This window comes from Lepidochelys kempii, chromosome 3, assembly GCF_965140265.1.
Source record: "Lepidochelys kempii isolate rLepKem1 chromosome 3, rLepKem1.hap2, whole genome shotgun sequence".
NCBI classification, from domain to species: domain Eukaryota; kingdom Metazoa; phylum Chordata; order Testudines; family Cheloniidae; genus Lepidochelys; species Lepidochelys kempii.
Window position 1 is genome coordinate 205,638,139 of NC_133258.1, and position 20,417 is coordinate 205,658,555.

Consider the following 20,417-nt stretch of genomic DNA (forward strand, 5'->3'; position numbering starts at 1 on the left):
TACAACTAAATACAAAGAATTCTTATCCTGGTTAGCTTTATCAGATAATGATGATCATTTTTAAAAAGTTGACATTTTAGAATTATTAAAATAAAAATCTCTTATTAGGTTGTAAAAGTGATAGACTATGCCATAACTATTTATTAACTGTTTGATATTTTTACAGTTATAAAAATACAATATTTTGTGGAAAATGGCTTAGTCTTGCAGCTCTTTTTCATTGATTGTAGTAAGAGAATTCCTCAATAATAGGAGGTATTATATATTTCCTAGTATTCTGTAAACCTCTCATTAATTTACTTGCTTAATTTACAGGTACTAGAACTGTTTAATGAAACTTCAAAGTATTTCTACACCTCCATATAATGTTTACCAAATACTAAATCAGGTAGTCCAGAATTTAGTATACACATAAAAGAACCTATTCATACTGAATACACTAAAATATTTTCATCCAGAATCCTTCACCAAAAAAATCCAAGGGTGTTTTACAATTCAGATCTGGTAAAAGCAGCAAGGTGGAAGAAAAAGATTATTGTGAACACATACAGTTTTAAAGCCAGAAAATACAATATCTTAATACTACACTAACAGGATTATTTTGCACAGAATATATGTAAACATCAGCAAGACATGATAATCTGGGTATTTGTACCAGTGCTTGAAAGTCTGAGAAAAGTTTTAAGGAATGAAGCCAAAGTGTCTTGATTCACTAGTGAATGCTGAATTTTCCTGGGAACAGTGGCCTGTGATGACGTGAGTTATTGCTTTTATAAAAAATTACTCTAAATATCTGAAAGGTAGTCATGCTGGCTAAAAAGTCCCAGCTTTTACAAATACATTAGTATAGTATATCTATATAGTTTACAATACTTAGCCAATCATTCTTTATTATCAAGCCCATTTAATAAAAAAAACCACACTCAACAAAATATTAAATCATTGTGTCCTAACCTCAGTAATCAATAAATCTCTCCTATTTTATATAATCATAGTATGTTTGACTAAAAGGATTCCTGACGTAAATAAAACTGACCTCGCTTTCTAGGTATAAGAAAAGTGAAGAAAAAGATTTAGAGACAGATTTGCAAACATTTATTCCTAATTAAAAGTCACGAGAGGAGATTTTAAAATAATTTCAGTTTTATAAATGTTGATCTTGCAATTTATAATTAAGATGTTAAAGCAGCCAGTGCCTAACCTGTTGCTCTCTGTCGGACTATGTTTCTTGCTTTCTCAATTCCGGGTGCTCCAGAGGTAGTAGCACTCCTGAATCTCATTGGTTCCGCAACTTCAGGATGACTTCTCCAGCTTAATGAAAACGATCGTCCCATTGTAGTTGTCTTTTGAGGATCTGAGATGCCACCTTTGAGATAGAGCAAGCAAAAGCAACATCAATCTAGAATCATTTACAATTAATGCTATGCTTATTTCATACTACATAGAGTTAAGTGTTTCTACAAAAAAGAACTAAAATGGGACAAGTTTTAAACCTATTATTTTTGGCAGAAAAATATTATTCAAAATAATTTAAGAGATGCCAACTAGGAAGAAGTTGTCCCACAAAGCTCATGTATTACAATTCCTCCCATTGTTTCTTCTTTCTATTCATTTTTTCAAACATAGTTATTTGTCACTTGACCAGAACCCAAAGTGTCAGGACTTAATCAAGAATCAAAATAGGTTTTTACAGTAACACCATACTGTACTGAGTATTCCTTGATTTAAATTCAAGAATCAAGTCACTGGCACTGAGAGTCCACCTTGCTCCACCTATTAGACATCCTGAAAATCAGGGAGTCGAAGTGTTAAGTTTAATCTATGACCAAATCTAAAAATAAGGGTGCTAAAAGTTGAGAACCTGAGAAAACAAACTGATTTCAATGGGTGCTGCTGGGTGCTTGGCATTTTTGAAAATCAGGCCACTTATTTAGATGTCTAACTTTAGACACCCACTTTTTAATAATTTTGGTCTACATGCTTCTAAATCCTATTCCTTTTATGGAGGTAGTAGAGAAAACTAAACTCATCACTAGACCTATAAGCTTGTTAGTTACTTTTTCTGAATCTCAGATTATTCATGGTCAGCACCCAGGGATGGCCTTTGGGAGTTGTGAAATTGGACCTCTAATTTTTGAGGGAAATCCTAGAACAAATAAGGACTTGAGGTAAGGGATGGACAGTGCTGTCATTAATCGTGTAAGGTCAATGCAAGCTTCTCTGTGGGTAACAGCCTGCAGTTGAACTAGCTCATGTGCTGAGCTACCAGTGAGGCTTCTGCCCACAACCGGTGACATTTCAGTCGAGTTAGGAGCAGCAACCTAGTAAAGCAGATAGTTAATACATAAGTGAGAGCAAGGGATTCCTGTGTTTTAATCCTGGTTCTAATATTAACTCTCTATATTGTCTTGGGCAAACCTTAGGGATGAAATTCTGTGCTGTACCTCTAAGACACAATACAGACCTTGCAGCCCAGAGGGAGGAGATGCTAAGATGACTAAGTCACCTTTCCACCCTCCTGATCCTGAGTTGCTTCAGAGGCTAGAGAGGCCTAGGGGTCTGCCTAAATTATGGCAACTTCCTGAGACTACCGTATGGGCAAAAAGAATAGGAGTACTTGTGGCACCTTAGAGACTAACCAGTTTATTTGAGCATAAGCTTTTGTGAGCTACACCCCACTTCATCACTGTAGCACTGTATCCCTGCCCCCATAAAACATGCTCCTCCTGGTGTCAGCCCTGACCCCTGGCTTGTGAGGAAGTCCTTGCAGGACAGCCTTAAGGCTATCTTGGACAGTGCCTTTGCCAGGTGAATAGCCTCCTGGCCAGTTATAGTCTATAAGACCCTCTATGCTGCTCTGGCCCTTTTACCCAGCATAAGAGGGTTGGTGCAGGGAAAAGGATCTCACCTTGGGTCTTTTTGCCTTAGTTTTCCCACCTGTAAAATGGGAATTACATTTATCTACCTCACAGCGCTCTATCCATGTTCACTAAGATAATTCAATTAGTTAATTATTGTAAATTGCTGTGAAAGTGGTGCTAAGATTCACAAGACTGCACACAAAATCCTCCACTGGCCCCCAGACTCTTACTTAAACAGGTTTATTAAAATAAAATGCAATTATATGAAAAAGGATTTCTAGTGTTGGTGGCTATGCACAGATTGCAGCACAAGCAGCTGTGCTCCATTCCTACTACTGCAGCAGAGACTGGTGTTGAACCCCTAAGCATCCATCTACATTTTTAAAAAAGTTTATAAAAACAGATCAGTATAAGTATCTTACTAATGCAGATGCTCGATTTTTTGCATGTAATAATACTAAGTAAAGTAAAATGGAGTGCATTTTTTCAAATGAATCTTTACAATGTGTAAAGAACCATAATGTTTACATTTGAAAATCTAATATAGTCCAACTAAGTTTGAGTATCTTAACTTATTTAACATAAAATACACTGAAGAAGAGAGACTTTACCTTTGCCTCTTTGTTTTTTTTCCTTTTGCTCACTTAGTTTATCCAGTGGTAAGTTTGTCATTTCAACTCCATACACCATTCTTGCTAACACCACCGTTAGAGAATCCATGATGTTGGCCCATTCAGTTATCAGCTCCTCCCAGTCAGTAAGGGAAGACAGTATGCTGAGCAGCTCATCCCAGAGTTCTCGAGAAATGTAAACACTCAGATTTGCTCGGATCCAAGCCACAATAAGAGTCTGGGAAATAGAAAAGCAATGACATTTTGTACATTTCTAAAAAGCACAGAATTAAAAAATTTGAAAATGTATGTCCAAAGACCAAGAGAATTTAGACTTTTGTAACAGCTTTTCATATTTTTAATTTTCAGTCACTAAAATGAATTGTCTTTCTTTCCTTCTGTTATTCTTTACTTTCAGAATTTGCCACTTCCTGAGGCTGTTACTGAAAAATTATCAAGAACTACGAACAGAAATCATGGTTTCATGGGAGTTAAATGAGTTTAGCATCTAACAAGAAAAGAACGATAAAATAGGACCCCGTGTATAAAGAGACAAAATTCTGCAACAATAATGCCCCCCCTATTTCAGCAGCACATCAGGACTTAATTCTGCGTGGGAGAGGGGGATGATCAGGACTTCTGGCCATGGAATGGAAAGGAATAGCTCCTCTCCCACCCCCTCTAGGGGTTTTCTTTCACTTGATTCTACCTTCCTTCCCCTGCTTCTACAAGAAAGGAGATGGCCCTGTCTTTCTTTCCTCACCACCAGAGCTGAAGAGCTGGCTGGTACTGTAACAGTACGGATACAGGGCACTAAGAGCTGAGGAGAGTACTAGTAATTCAGGTTTAGCAGTCACCACAAGATCACTTAGTCCTGAAAATAATGTGGGTGCCAGGAATATTAGTGCTGGGAGAACCAACAGGGTTGGCACTGGAGCTGAGGAGAATACGTCATCAGCACTGTGTGAGGTGATGTCAGTACCAACAGATTGGTATCAGTGACGTGCAGAACATTGTCTCAAAGGCTACCAAGTGTTCTCAGTGATGGGTTTTTGCCAAGGTGTCAGAGGGACTCAATTTGGACCTTTTGGCTGAGAGATGAGGAGATTTATGCCCCGTTTTACTAGGTTCCAGTAAGGGTAACCTAGGCCTGCACTCACTGTGGAAATAACATTCGTTCCTACCCCTTTCAGATAACTGAGTGGAGGAGGACTTAGCTTCCCTACTCCTCTGATTGTAGAAGGGTCTGAACTTTTTTATGAACTGTGAGCCTTGGGGTCTTGGATCTGAGCTGCCACTTCCAGGAGCACTAACTGTGGACACCTATTCAGGCCTGGTAGGCACGTTTTCTCTGGTTCTGAGGAGACTCTCATAGAGCACTCCTAACTTGTGTGTCCTCCTGAAGAAGGAATGACAGATTGAGCATTTATCAGACATTTGCCTCTCTCTAAGAAAGGCCCCTCAAATGCCCATCATTAAGTGGAATAGCTGCATCACAGGAGGGACAAGTTTTAGCCTTCTTTGTATCTCCCCCTTCCATCAGAAGGCATAAAGGGCAATGGCACCCAGGGCACAGGATTGGCCTCAATGGACACTTCTGACCAAAAGAATTTGATGAAGTGTGTGTGGGGAGCATGCACACCAGAAGTGGAATACACATGCACAGTCACGCAAAGAAGAAAAGATGAATAATTACTTAAGATTTCAAGTAAATTATTCCATTTAAAGAAAAGGAGTACTTGTGGCACCTTAGAGACTAACAAATTTATTTGAGCATAAGCTTTCGTGAGCTACAGCTCACTTCATCGGATGCGTTCAGTGGAAAATACAGTGGGGAGATTTATATACATAGAGAACATGAAACAATGGGTGTTACCATACACACTGTAACCAAAGTGATCACTTCAGGTGAGCTATTACCAGCAGGAGAGCGGGGCGGGGGGAGAGGGGAAGAGGGGATAAACATGGGGAAACAGTTTTACTTTGTGTAAGGCACCATCCACTCCCAGTCTCTATTCAAGCCTAAGTTAATTGTATCCAGTTTGCAAATTAATTCCAATTCAGCAGTCTCTCGTTGGAGTCTGTTTTTGAAGTCTTTTTGTTGAAGAATTGCCACTTTTAGGTCTGTAATCGAGTGATCAGAGAGATTGAAGTGTTCTCCGATTGGTTTATGAATGTTATAATTCTTGACGTCTGATTTGTGTCCATTTATTCTTTTACATAGAGACTGTCCAGTTTGACCAATTTTCACGGCAGTGGGGCATTGCTGGCACATGATGGCATATATCACATTGGTAGATGTGCAGGTGAACGAGCCTCTGATAGTGTGACTGATGTGATTAGGCCCTATGATGGCGTCACCTGAATAGATATGCGGACACAGTTGGCAATGGGCTTTGTTGCAAGGATAGGTTCCTGGGTTAGTGGTTCTGTTGTGTGGTTGCTGGTGAGTATTTGCTTCAGGTTGGGGGGCTTTCTGTAAGCAAGGACTGGCCTGTCTCCCAAGATCTGTGAGAGTGATGGGTCAATCTCTCTGGTCACTCGATTAGAGACCTAAAAGTGACAATTCTTCAACAAAAAAACTTCAAAAACAGACTCCAACGAGAGACTGCTGAATTGGAATTAATTTGCAAACTCGATATAATTAACTTTGAATAGAGACTGGGAATGGAAGGGTCATTACACAAAGTAAAACTATTTTTCCATGTTTATCCCCACCCCTACTGTTCCTCAGACGTTCTTGTAAACTGCTGGAGATGGCCCACCTTGATTATCACTACAAAAGGTTCCCCCCTGTAAGGGACTGTGGAAGACTTTGTTACGGCCTAGCTAGGGAACTTCCGCTTTCTCGAGGCCACCCTGTCACTGTAGGACATGGGAAATCAGCTATAACCAGCTTTAGGCCAATTCCGTCTGCCCTGCATGGCCCTTTGCCAGGTAGCAGAAAGCCCCTTTAGGAAAGTACCTAATTACATATTCATAAGCTGTTTCTGTGTAATGCTTATTATGGCTTGCTGTTTACCCCTGCGTCGGACTCCGTCCCAGGCAAAGCACTGATGTGCTGGGTTCTCCGCCTCCATGACAGCAATGCTTGGAGTCCCCGTTTCGGGTGTGTAACTAACCTTCAATAAATCCAATAACTCGCTGCTTAGCTGCGTGTGGGTCTCATTTTCCAGAGTACTTCTGCCGGCCTACGGTGCTTCGAACACCTTGGCCCAGAACACCCCCTATACCCCAGCTCTCCTGTTGGTAACAGCTCACCTTAAGTGATCACTCTGGTTACAGTGTGTATGGTAACACCCATTGTTTCATGTCCTCTATGTATATAAATCTCCCCACTGTATTTTCCACTGAATGCAGCCGATGAAGTGAGCTGTAGCTCACGAAAGCTTATGCTCAACTAAATTTGTTAGTCTCTAAGGTGCCACAAGTACTCCTTTTCTTTTTGCGAATACAGACTAACACGGCTGCTACTCTGGAACCTGTATTCCATTTAAGAAATCTAAATACAACATAAAAAATTAAAGGCTGCAGAAGCTAGTATGGCCCCAGCAACCTTTAACTCCAACATGGAACTTTTTTTAAAAATACAGTCATTTTAAAAAATTGCTATAAATTACATTTACATTAGAAATTAAATGCAGTTAAATGAAACTGACATTCATACAACTGTACTGTTTTTCAGATGTGGCTCTACTGTGACATCAGCTAATAATTAGCAACCCTTGCTTTATTGCAGATATTAATTTAACCAGTTTGTGGAAAATATAATTTGAAACAAAATTCTAATGGAAAAGCACAGCCTATGCAGAAAATGAACATATAATAGCCAGAAGGAGTTGCTAGAGATCCAACTTTTCAAAGCTGAGGATGCTGATTAAAAAAGATAAAAGGTTACATTTGTTTTTATATTTTGTCTTGAGCAATGTTTCTATGTCACCAAAAACAAGAAAACTAATTTATTTTATATGTGTTCTGTTATGATTTTTGAGGAAAAAAAAATCACAGAAAAAAATTCCTTTCCAACTCCTCATTTTCTTTTTTCGATTGATTTCTGAGTATAGATGCATTAAATTTTATGACTTAGTTTTCCTTCCCTTCTGCTTGTATTCTTTTCTAAAAAAATACTTGATTTGGCTTAGTGGATGTAACTTGAATGATGTTATGAAATTAAAAGAATCACAGTATCCTGAAACTTTGTTGATGCTGGTACACACCATGTTGTGCCACAATGTGCTATTTAAATTACTTTTGTTTTTTTATATTATTTCTGACTACTTTCATAAGCCATAGGAAAATTTATTACAAAAAAGAATATAACCATGATTGGTAGGGGGAATGTTATTCTCAATCTCCTATAAGATTATTTTAATAAAGGAAGTTAAAATTACTACTTTGATGGTGGAATTTCAACATCATTTTAGTAAGGAATAGGTCACTCAATTCACTTGTAAATCCAGGTATATACATAGACCAATTTGGTGTCTAAACATTTTAAATAATATGACTGATACCAAAGAATTCTCTAAATCTGAAATTATTAGAAACAGGCTATCATGTATCCATCAATTTAGGAGTCCACATAGACCAATTTACACATAAGATAAAAGTTGTCCTATTCACATTGAGGTGACAGACTAATCTCGAATAGCTTCTGACATGTAATACCCAACAGTTTATAAAGATACACAGGTAAGGCACCCAAACAAAATTAACTCTGTCCTACAATGATGTCACAAAGGACAGGGAGGGATAGCTCAGTGGTTTGACCATTGGCCCGCTAAACCCACGGTTGTGAATTCAATCCTTGAGGGGGCCCATTTAGGGATCGGGGCAAAAATTGGGGATTGGTCCTGCTTTGAGCAGGGGATTGTACTAGATGACCTCCTGAGGTCCCTTTCAATCCTGATATTCTATTCTATTCTACGACAGGAAAAAAAAAATCTTTAAAAATCTGTTTCATCTATACAACCTGAAGCAACAAACGCTAAAATGACTATATGCTATTTTATTAAAGCATCCAGGTTAAGTTTATATGAAAATAAATATTGTATGACCACAAGGGGGCAAAATGAACAGAAAGCAATAAACTACCATGATGACTAAACAACAGAAAACCTACCCAGCACATGTAAATAAGGGATCAGTGAACATAAGGGAAATGCAAATTTTTAGTACATCCTGTACCTAGCAATAGTAACAAAAGCAGATCCCATAACATATAACATTTGCAGGTCTGTCTGCTTATTAAAATATACAAGTATACTTGACAGACCTGCTCAAGTCTTCCTCTAGTGGCTATAATCTACAAAGTATAGAGTACCCGATACCCTAAACTGTACTATTAACAAGAGTCAATATTTTATGGGTTACAGATAGTATTTTTTTGTAATACAGTGCAATATTTAAATAAAACCATACCTTTTTGAATGGCATAAAATTATCTCATAAAAAACCCACTTCTTATATGAAATAAGCTGTCATTGAAATTTACTTTCCATTCTTTCAAAAACACTTAAAAAGAACAAAAATAGCACTCAATTTCAGTTTTACATTTTCTTATCAAAAAGAAAGGCACTTACCCTGAAAAGTAATCCTGCCAAGCTTTGAGCAAACATGTCCTTTACTTGGTTATCCTTTGGCTTCTGCATGACACCTTCTGTTATTCGCAGGAGTATTTGTAACATCTGTTCCCTGGTACCAAAATAAAACCTCACATTTCAATTACAAGTTTTATTAATCTTACTTGTTCAGTTTCCAGATATGAAAACCACTCTTAATTCACTGATAGTCTCACAAACTGAAAAAGTGACAATACTCAAAACACTTCGAAAGTCACCTTTAAGACAACTTTAACTGTCTGTGGAGACTTATGTTGAAGATAATCACTTTTGGAGCACTTTGCAGAGAGGGGGGAAAAAAAACCCCTTTCATTTTAGAGGACGCCAAGTTAGGGGTGGAAGTAAAAGCCTGGTCCCCAGAGTCAAGGGCAAGAAAGTATGAAATTGCTATGAAAATCTGCCCTAATATGTCCAAGTTTAATCAATCAGTTTCCACATATTCAGGAGACTTGTTAGAAGTTCTCAGCCAAAAATCTCTGAAGATGCACCATCCCCACAAAGTGACTGAGCACTTTCCATCCTCTCACAGCTCTTAGTGCTGACCAGACTGCACATGCAGTCTGGGTCGGAGACCAGACCCGGGACCAGAGCCCTCTTTCTCAGTGACCCCCGCTGGCATTCAGGCAACGTGGAGGAGGTAGAAATCTGAGTCAAATGTTGAGGGACAAAAACTGAACTGGGGGGAAGGATGGGAGTAGATTGGGGGACAAAGAATCTGGTAAGACTGTATCATGAAAAAGCACACACATGAAGGGGCGGAATTAAGGTTGCACATTAATACTGGCATTTCCCGACTTTTGAGTGCTTGATTTCGCAATTGGCTAAGTGAAACAAGGTCTTACACTCAACTCAATGGCATTCCTACCTGTCTGCCTGTAATGCGATAACTTTTGAATGCAGAGTCTAATCAATTCCAAAATTTAAGGGAATGTTCTAGGTATCAATGGCTATAACCCTATTGATTTGATGAAAATCAGAAAAGCCAAAAGGGGGAAATGGGGACACAGCACACATGGAGCCCCTGTCATCTGGTTAGCAGAGCCAGCAGCTTCAACCACCTTTATGCATGTCTACAGATCAAAGAACCAGTTGATGACAGCCATAACACATGCCAGCACCCCCCCATTTTAGCTCTACCCATCTTCACAATACAGATTTAAACCCTGAAAGATTTCTCTCCCACACTGTAAAGAAAAGAAATAAGAATGAGGGTGAGGTGACAGAATGGTAGTACACACCGAGGGGGAAAAGGGGGCAGACTCCCTAGCGTGGGGAGCAAAAAGCCCCTCATATGTGGTGGTGTGAACTGGGAGATCATAGAATATCAGGGTTGGAAGCGATTTCAGGAGGTCATCTAGTCCAACCCCCGCTCAAAGCAGGACCAATCCCCAACTAGCCAGGCCTTTGTCAAGCCTGACCTTAAAAATATCTAAGGAAGGAGATTCCACCACCTCCCTAAGTAACGCGTTCCAGTGTTTCACCACCCTCCAAGTGAAAAAGTTTTTCCTAATATCCAACCTAAACCTCCCCCACTGCAACGTGAGACCATTACTCCTTGTTCTGTCATCAGCTACCACTGAGAACAGTCTAGATCTATCCTCTTTGGAACCTCCTTTCAGGTAGTTGAAAGCAGCTATCAAATCCCCCCTCATTCTTCTCTTCCACAGACTAAATAATCCCAGGTCCCTCAGCCTCTCCTCATAAATCATGTGTTCCAGCCCCCTAATCCTTTTTGTTGCCCTCCGCTGGACTCTTTCCAATTTTTCCACATCCTTCTTGTAGTGTGGGGCCCAAAACTGGACACAGTACTCCAGATGAGGCCTCACCAATGTCGAATAGAGGGGAACGATCACGTCCCTCGATCTGCTGGCAATGCCCCTACTTATATATCCCAAAATGCCACTGGCCATCTTGGCAACAAGGGCACACTGTTGACTCATATCCAGCTTCTCGTCCACTGTAACCCCTAGCTCCTTTTCTGCAGAACTGCTGCCGAGCCATTCGGTCCCTAGTCTGTAGCGGTGCATGGGATTCTTCCGTCCTAAGTGCAGGACTCTGCACTTGTCCTTGTTGAACCTCATCAGACTTCTTTTGGCCCAATCCTCTAATTTGTCTAGGGCCCTCTGTATCCTATCCCTACCACTCCTCCCAGTTTAGTGTCATCTGCAAACTTGCTGAGGGTGCAATCCACACCATTCTCCAGATCATTAATGAAGATATTGAACAAAACCAGCCCCAGGACCGACCCTTGCGGCACTCCACTTGATACCGGCTGCCAACTAGACATGGAGCCATTGATCACTACCCGTTGAGCTCGACAATCTAGCCAACTTTCTATCCACCTTATAGTCCATTCATACAGCCCATACTTCTTTAACTTGCTGGCAAGAATACTGTGGGAGGCCATGTCAAAAGCTTTGCTAAAGCCAAGGAACAACACGTCCACCGCTTTCCCCTCATCCACAGAGCCAGTTATCTCGTCATAGAAGGCAATTAGATTAGTCAGGCATGACTTGCCCTTGGTGAATCCATGCTGACTGTTCCTGATCACTTTCCTCTCCTCTAAGTGCTTCAGAATTGATTCCTTGACGACCTGCTCAAGGAGATGGGGAAGTCAGATACATACAGACCATTACATGTGGTGAGGGGGTAATGTGGGGCATACTGAGACCCTGACATGAGGGAGGGGTTACTACGTGTTCCAAAAATAGAGTGAGATGGGAGGGTGGTGGCATACCAGGAGCTTTTGGAGGGGAGGGGAAATGGAAGGATGCACTTGGCCTGGAGAAGCAACCAAGTGTACGATCCTCTAGTAATGTTCTTTTACCAATTTTGTGTGTGTAATGTTTTACATATATTGACAAACAAAATTAGTTCAGTTAGCATTAGAAAGACAAACATTTGTTTATTTTAAATTCCACTGATTGATTAAATGTATAGTTAGGTGTATGTGTGCGTGTGCAAACCCATGCAAACATGCACACATTTGCATGTATTTAGCGATTATAAAGCATCTGGCAGCCCTAGCTAGCCACAGAAAGTGTATAGTAAGAAGTTAAAAACTGATTTAAGAACACTTATCTGTACTAAGCATTTCAAGATTTGAATAAACTGTATTTTTAAAAGTTGAAAATGTAGTTTGAATAAGAATCAAGTTTGAGCTAAGAACAGTAAAACGGAAGGTTACATAAGCAAAAGCTTTAAACAAAAATCTCTTACATTCAGTATTTTAGGAATTTCCCCCGCAGTGGAATCATGAACTGTCTTACAAAGTAAGTACAATCTTATCATACTTTTTACAAAGGCACACAAGGAAACATTAAAAAAACTAAAATGTTATGGAAATTCCCTCATCTTTTTTCAATTATTCTGTCTTAAAATTCTAGAAGCAGTAATATTATTAATTAATTTATTCAACCTTTAAGATACGTTTAAAACTTACCATGTCTTTTTATTCATTGAAAGTTCCATTATCATGTGCCTAAAAATACTCAAAACTGCTTTGCAAGCATCAACTTGCTCCTTCAGGAGAGCAGGGACTTCAGTACATGGTTCCAATAAAAAAACATTTGCAGAGTTCGTCAAAAACACCTTGAAAACAAAGCATTTTAATTAGGAAAAAATAAGTTTACACAGTATCAAACAAGACCAACGGTAAGTTTCAAAACAAACATGTTTTCCTCTTCTAACCAAACCCTTATCTTTCCTTAAAGAAAGATATGTTATATTATCTAACACACTATTTTCTTCTCCCATACCATTTAAAAGAAGAGAGTCATGTTATATTCACTATTATAGTAAAAGTATAACATATTCTTGATCTTTTAGATGCTTGTCTTTTCCATTCTACCACATGGGGGTATTCTTCCCCTCCCAACCCATTTTCTAGCTGTACATATTTAAAGAATGGCCACTGATATTTTTGATCATTTACATTCAGCACTAGCAAAATGTACGGATTTCTGAGTAATTCCCAACTCCACAAATATAGAAATAGTGTCTGTCTGTCTAGTGTTCTAATGTCTCTAGAACTTGTGTCTGGTTCTGCAAGATAGGAACACACAGTTAATATGAATTTTTTTTAAAAGAGAGAAGACCAATCGTTCACAAGGTAACCCATGAAAATGCTCAACTCCTCTAACAATTGCTTCCTGACATCTGAGAGCACAAACAAAAGGATCTTTATCCAAGCTCTCCTTAAAAAAAAAAAAAATCTAGAATTATTGTTTACATTAATCAGAACTCCGTTTTTTCACAGGAAGAGAAGGTACACAGTGCTTTCTGGCATGTAAATGCATTCTGACCACTTTAATTGAGAGTTCTCTTTTAGGATCCAATCCAACATCTGTAAGGTTAATGAAAGGACTCCCACTGACCTTAATTTAACTTGGAGGGCCATTAACTAGGATCATTTTCTCAAAACACAGCACTCAAAGACAGAATTTTGAAACTGGAATGACCGCATATTAGCAGAAAAGGTCTTTCATCATAGACTACTTAAGCAGGTCATTTATTGCTAGGTACACAGAATGGGACCCCAGAAAGTCCCAAAGGCTAATCCAGAGTAATTAGGTTTACTGTACATTTAGCCATTTTTTTAATGGAGTTCAAAAGAAAGGAGGTGATGAAGAAACTGCATAAACCAAATTATGTTTCCCCTTGAAAAACAAAATATAGCTCCATGGGTTACAAATCTTTAGTTTGGATTAAAAACTGGGGTAAATTGCATTACTCATATATGACACAGTCTCTTTGGCGTCCCTTAGATTTTTGCAACACCTAAGAACAAACTCTCTGTTGAGCTGCTTTATTACTGGAGTGCATTTTACCTGCTCAGTTAGTCTGCTGTCATGCTCAGAATGTCACCTCCTGATCGTTGATATTGCAAGTAGATTTGTTTTTAAATTCTAGATAGCTAGCTCTGTGACCTTCCTCTGCCATATTTGTTTCTTGGCTGATCATCTTGACTTATATATACTAGTAAAATTAATGTGCTTGACTGAATTTTATGCTTTCCCTATCAAATATTTCTGCAAAGAGATAAGAAAAAAAGTTCATATTTTGACCAACAGTTACTTCCTTTCTATGGGTATTACAAGGTGCTCAGTTCATAGCTACTGCTTTTGCTGATCCTACCTGTATGATCCCTAAGATGTACAAGTGACTGAACACTGCAACCTAATGACAGCTGTGTCACTTCAGTTATCTGGTCATATATGCAGACCGAAAAGGAAGAGACTCAGATTGTTGTACCAATAAAATAAAAACCAGCAGGATCTTATTAAAGGGAAAAAGACAAAATACCACATTTATTGTGAATACAGAAAGAATCATAGTAAGCAGTTAGTTATAGCTATAACATTCCATTCAATCTCATATTTATTCACACATTCATTCATACAAACACACACACACACACACACACACAGGTTCTGCAAGGTTATCATAGTTACCAGCCTTAGAGTTGCTCATGCCAAGCCACTGGCCAGGTGGCCTGGACATGAGGAGGGAGCAGGGCCTGTCAGATGCTCATCTGATGCTCCTGGAAGTTGGTTTGCAGAATCAGACCCCAAAGTTTTCACTTTTTAGAGTCTATTTTTATAGGAATTTCTTCCTATGCCAGTCTATGGGAAATGCTTCATCATGCTGTTGCTGAATCAATCAGCAGATAGCACATTCCTGACGGCTCCAAGATGTTATCTTGTTCTTTGGTTCTCCCATTCTTGAGGCTGTTGGGTGGATTCCAGTCTGCCCACCGGGGGGGGTCCTCTGATTATTTCCACTTGACGCCTTCTTCAGCCGATGGACACTGGATTCTTAGGCTGGCACCTCCCTGATCATTCAGTTATTATCCACACCAAGCATCCATCCACATACATCCTCTATCTCTATTTTAATCACAATTGTTAATACAACAAAAGGGCGGGGAGTCTCTGGGTGCTGTTTCTGTTGTTAGAGTATTGCTTTGAGTCTCTCTCTCTGTGAATTGCTTTGAGAACAGACTCTGTCTTAGAATGTACTAACACAATTAGCAGCTTGCAAGTTTCACACATAGAGGGAGAGAAACAGTACCAAAAACCAAGAGACCTCTTAATTAGTAATACCCTGGAATTTAAACTCTGGGGAATCAAACTCATTTGTGATTTTAATACAGAACTTCTTTAATATGATCCAACAAGATCAGCGGAAGTGAGCACAGTGCAGTTGCATGCCCCCAAACAATTCAGGCTGTAGAGAGAAAGTAATAAAACTCTCTCTCAACTACTTGGCCTATATGAAAGTTATGTTCTATGCTGCTTATCATGCTAAAGACTACATAATATCCTTAAAATCACCAGGGATTCTACTGTTCATGTCCTCTGAATAATCAGTAATTATATATGTTTCCTATCCGCTGGGATGGAGAGTCCCGCTGTTTGGAATATAGTGGGAGACCAATATAAAAACAACACTTTCTGAAGGGTGGGATTTTTGGAAGTGCCAGGAAACCACCTACTATTAAGGTTGCCTGGCACTTCCCATTATAAACTGTTTTCAATTGTTAATGACTTCGTTAAAAAAGAAAAAACAACAACAACAAAAGAAAAAAACCCATCCTCTAACCATCTGGGCTGAAATTTTTCAGGCCAGATGTATTTGCCAGGCTAAATAGTTTTGGAAATTTTCAGCCAAAAATAATTCAGCCATTTTGAGAATGAGGCTAGTAAAAATTATATTATTTTGCCCACGTTAAAAGATTTTGGCAACCTTTTATTTGAAATACTCTAACACCCCCATGCTTTGGAGCAGGGACTTGAAATTTGGTAGGGAGGAGCTTTTGTGTCAGGGATCAGTCTTTTGCCATGTTTGTGAAAATTTCCTCAAATTTGGCCAAGTTATAGGCCTTTGAAAAATTGCCATTTGCACATGTTCAGTAGAGACTTGCTAGAGCTTAGCAGCTGACTTCATCCTCATTGCTATTAGTGCTGACAAGACTGAACATGCAAATAAGTAAGTTTTTTTACCCTATAAATGGCCAGTTGACTTCACGAATTTTACTTAAACTTACCCCAGAAACATTAATCTTTGAGCAAAGATTAAGTGAATATTTCAGAAAGTTATAAGCATGTGAAAATTGGCTTAGAATGGAAACTGCTTTGCAGCCTTTAGTACAGCAATTGGAAACCTTATATTAAATTTGTCATCTTTGTAAAAATGTCCCTTCTGCTGACTTCTCAAACAATTTAATGGAATAATTACAAATTTATTTTTAAATTGATAACCTAATGTTTTCTCTATATACCATACCTGTAATGCAGCCTGAGCACCAGCCTTAACGTTCTTGTCTTCGTCTTCTAGTACACATCCTCTGCTAACAGCATTAGAGAAGGAGTAAGTTCTTCCCCAACTGGAAGATCTTTTATGTCCAGAATGACCAGAGGCAAGCTTTCAAAAACACAAGTAAATTAGTAATACAGGATTATAAAAGATGGATTCCTATATAGATCATATAAAAGCTAAAAAATAATATTTTTGAACAGTCATAGGTTCTGTGCTCATTTGCATAACCATTAATTAATAGTTACTCTTATTCAGATATCTAATTTCTATAGGGTATAAGGGCAGTCCACATTACCTTAAAAATATTTAATAATGCTTTTCATAACCCATTCATAGCTGTAAAATTTCCCTTTAAATTTTTTTTAATAAATAAAAAAAATTATTAGTTGAATTTTAAGCTCTCTGTAAAACAGCCTGAGCAAAGACTGGTACTGTAAGTTTTTTTATATTCTAACTCTTGTTCCCCAAAATGCAGAAATACCCTTCACAACTCAGAATAGGGCAGATACATCTGGTTCAATATATTAAGATATGAGCACTCAAGCCACAAAGTTCAGATCTGAATCTGAACTTCCCAAAGGTCAGGGTGTCTGGATCCAGTGTTTTGGTCCAGATATTCCATAGAACTGATGGAATATCTGCAAATATAGCCGGGCCCTTAACAAGATTTTATGATGGATTTAGATAATCAAATATTTGTAATTTTAATTGTGTTATCGTATACTCATGCTAAAGTATTTCTGTCAAAAGGAAACAAACATTCATGCAAACGGGGAATATTAAACCAGTAGAATGTAACACTATTTGTTCCGCTAAGTCCATCCAAAATGGTATTTACATAGAGAGTTAAAAGAAAGATTAAAGATCAGATTTTCAAAACAGCTCAGCACCCAGAATCACCCATGGTTGAGAGCAGCTGGGTGCTCAGCACATTTCAAAATCTGGACTTAAAGAAATAAAAAGGTGCATAAGCAAATATCTATCATTAAAAAAAAACAATTTTATGAAAAAGAATTGACAAATAAGAATAATATCCATCATTCAGCTTGTACACAGTAAGTAATGATTGGTACCATACATGTTTGCAATCTGTCTCTGTATGTTCCAAGTTGGACACATTATCTTGAATATTTTCTTGTTTATCTGGTTCTTCCATGAACACAGGCTTGTCTTGCAATATCCACTTTTTATATACCTTAACCACTTTCCGTGTTGCAGATATATCAGAGGATGGCAACAAAAAAGCCTAAAATGCAAATTTAACTCAATTTACCTATCACAGAATATTGCAAATTACACAGACCAAAAGAAAATAGTTTAAAATCTACTTTTAAATCACTACTATCAAGAGCTATGATTATCACTAAGCTACATAAAAATCAACCTAAAAATACATTTGTGAGGTTCCATAATCATTGAGGTTAGCCGACTTCCATATTGCATGTGCTCAGACTGCAAGTAAAAGAATATTTTTCTTCACTGTCTCTCTGCAAACTCAACCTGGGTTCTTTTCCCATCTTGCTCAACATTATCAGTGACAGAAGTTCTGTAAACTAAATTATGCGCTTAGATACACAACCTGTAAAACCCCACTGATTTCAGATTATGTTATCAGTGTCACATGTAAAATCCCAGTAAGGCAAATGCTGTTAAAGGGGTGCCACCAAGGGCATAACCTGGAAGATGGGAAGAACAAGTGGCATTCTGTTGCTTCCTACTAAACTTTCTGAGGTCACAGAAGAACATATTTTTGCATACTTTTTATGGTCTGCAGCTGGGAGCCTCTCTGTAAGGTCCACCGTTCAAGAGCCTTGGGAGGTTAAGCTCGCAGTCTCCTAAATTTGACAGACTCATCAGCTCCTAACATCCCTAAATAGGTCTGTCAGCCCTTCACAACATTTCTAAGTATGGTCACGGGACCTGACAATCCTACTAAGACTTCAGAGGGTGAAATTCCCCCGAATAAGTGTAAGGCTCAAATGGGACCAGAGGACCATCAAAACATGTTATATATAGGGCTGTCGATTAATTGCAGTTAACTCATGCGATTAACTCAAAAAAATGAATTGCGATTAATTGCAGTTTTAATTGCACTGTTAAATAATAGATTACCAATTGAAATGTATTAAATAAATATTTTGGATGCTTTTCTACATTTTCATATACGATGTATTCTGTGTTGTAATTGACAGGTTTCAGAGTAACAGCCGTGTTAGTCTGTATTCACAAAAAGAAAAGGAGTACTTGTGGCACCTTAGAGACTAACCAATTTATTAGAGCATAAGCTTTCGTGAGCTACAGCTCACTTCCTCAGATGCATATCGTGGAAACTGCAGCAGGCTTTATATATACACAGAGAATATGAAACAATACCTACTCCCACCCCACTGTCCTGCTGGTAATAGCTTATCTAAAGTGATCATCAGGTGGGCCATTTCCAGCACAAATCCAGCACCAGCAGGAGAGTGAATTTGTGTGGGGGGGTGGAGGGTGAGAAAACCTGGATTTGTGCTGGAAATGGCCCACCTGATGATCACTTTAGATAAGCTATTACCAGCAGGACCGTGGGGTGGGAGTAGGTATTGTTTCATATTCTCTGTGTATATATAAAGCCTGCTGCAGTTTCCACGATATGCATCTGAGGAAGTGAGCTGTAGCTCACGAAAGCTTATGCTCTAATAAATTGGTTAGTCTCTAAGGTGCCACAAGTACTCCTTTTCTTTTTGTGTTGTAATTGAAATCAAAGTGTATATTATTTTTGCTTACAAATATTTGCACTCTAAAAATGATAAACAAAAGAAATAGTATCTTTCAGTTGACCTCATTTGAGTACTTAGTGCAATCTCTTTGTCGTGAAAGTGCAACTTACAAATGTAGATTTTTTTTTGTTAAATGACTGAATTTAAAAACAAAACAATGTAAAACTTGTTTTTTTTGTACATAATTATACATTTGTAAGTTCAACTTTCATGATAAAGAGATTACACTACAGTACTCATATTAGGTGAATTGAAAAATATGATTTATTTTGGTTTTTTACAGTACAAATACTTTTAATGAAAATAAATAAGTGAGCACTGTACACTTTGTATTCTGTGTTGTAACTGAAATCAGTATATTTGAAAATGTAGAAAACATCCAAAAATATTTAAATAAATGGTATTGTTTAACAGTGAGATTAATTGCAATTATTTTTTTTAATTGCGTCATTAATTTTTTTTAATAGTTTGACAGCCCTAGTTATATACTTTCAGCCTAAACTCTACCATAACATTCATCTAAGGAAATGTCCCTTGTTTGGTAAAAAGACACTGGATAACAGGAGATCTTGAGGAACCGCATAAAGATCACTGTAGTCTGTTATGCCAATATCAAATTCCTACTTCAACATTTAGTAATCTTTAAAATTAGAGTTTAACCAACTAAAACTTTGATTCTCTGCATTCGATAGTGGTTAAAACTTCAGATTACTGAATTTATCTATCTTTCACTTCGTATTCATGCTATGTAATAACAAACAAAGTTAGAAGATTTTTTGGACTCTAACGAACATTTATTTTGTAATGTTTTATAACATTGCACACCTTGTGTGATTAACTCCTAATAGGGTAGAAACTTTTTATCTTGGCAACAGATGTGCCATTCTCCCCCCCCCCCCCCCATATTATGATGCAGGCCAAAGTCTGTTTTATAAGAGACTTACTTGTAACTATGGAATAGTTACCTACTTTTCATAAATATAGTCTGAAATGAGCGGATATAATGAATCCAGTCAATCTTTTTCCACCTGAGCTACCCGGATGGTGAGCACTGCAGTGACATCTTGCTTGGAACCTGGATATCTGTCAATATGATTCCCTCTGACCAACATGTGGTGAAGCATTAAGAGGTTAGAACGGGCCTGGGCAACTGGCAGTCCGGGGTCTGCATCCAGACCACCAAACCATTTATTTGGCCCACCCATCGACGGGGTCGCAGCCCCAGAAAAAGTTTTTTTTTTTAAA

At 38.2% G+C, this 20,417-nt stretch overlaps 1 protein-coding gene across 12 annotated transcripts in view; it reads right to left on the minus strand.

The window, feature by feature from the left end:
• Nucleotides 1-20,417, minus strand: part of RALGAPA2 (Ral GTPase activating protein catalytic subunit alpha 2) — a 306,774-nt gene that overhangs the window by 223,011 nt on the left and 63,346 nt on the right. For all 12 annotated transcript variants that reach the window (XR_012158343.1, XR_012158341.1, XR_012158342.1 and 9 more), the window contains exons 11-16: nucleotides 17,492-17,659; nucleotides 16,381-16,518; nucleotides 12,536-12,684; nucleotides 9,055-9,166; nucleotides 3,473-3,710; nucleotides 1,202-1,366 (exon numbers count right to left, since the gene is read on the minus strand). Coding sequence is in view for 9 of the 12 variants with exons in the window: in XM_073339773.1 (XP_073195874.1) it covers nucleotides 1,202-1,366; nucleotides 3,473-3,710; nucleotides 9,055-9,166; nucleotides 12,536-12,684; nucleotides 16,381-16,518; nucleotides 17,492-17,659 (970 nt within the window). In the remaining 3 variants the exon portion in view is untranslated. The remainder of the gene's footprint in view (nucleotides 1-1,201; nucleotides 1,367-3,472; nucleotides 3,711-9,054; nucleotides 9,167-12,535; nucleotides 12,685-16,380; nucleotides 16,519-17,491; nucleotides 17,660-20,417) is intronic.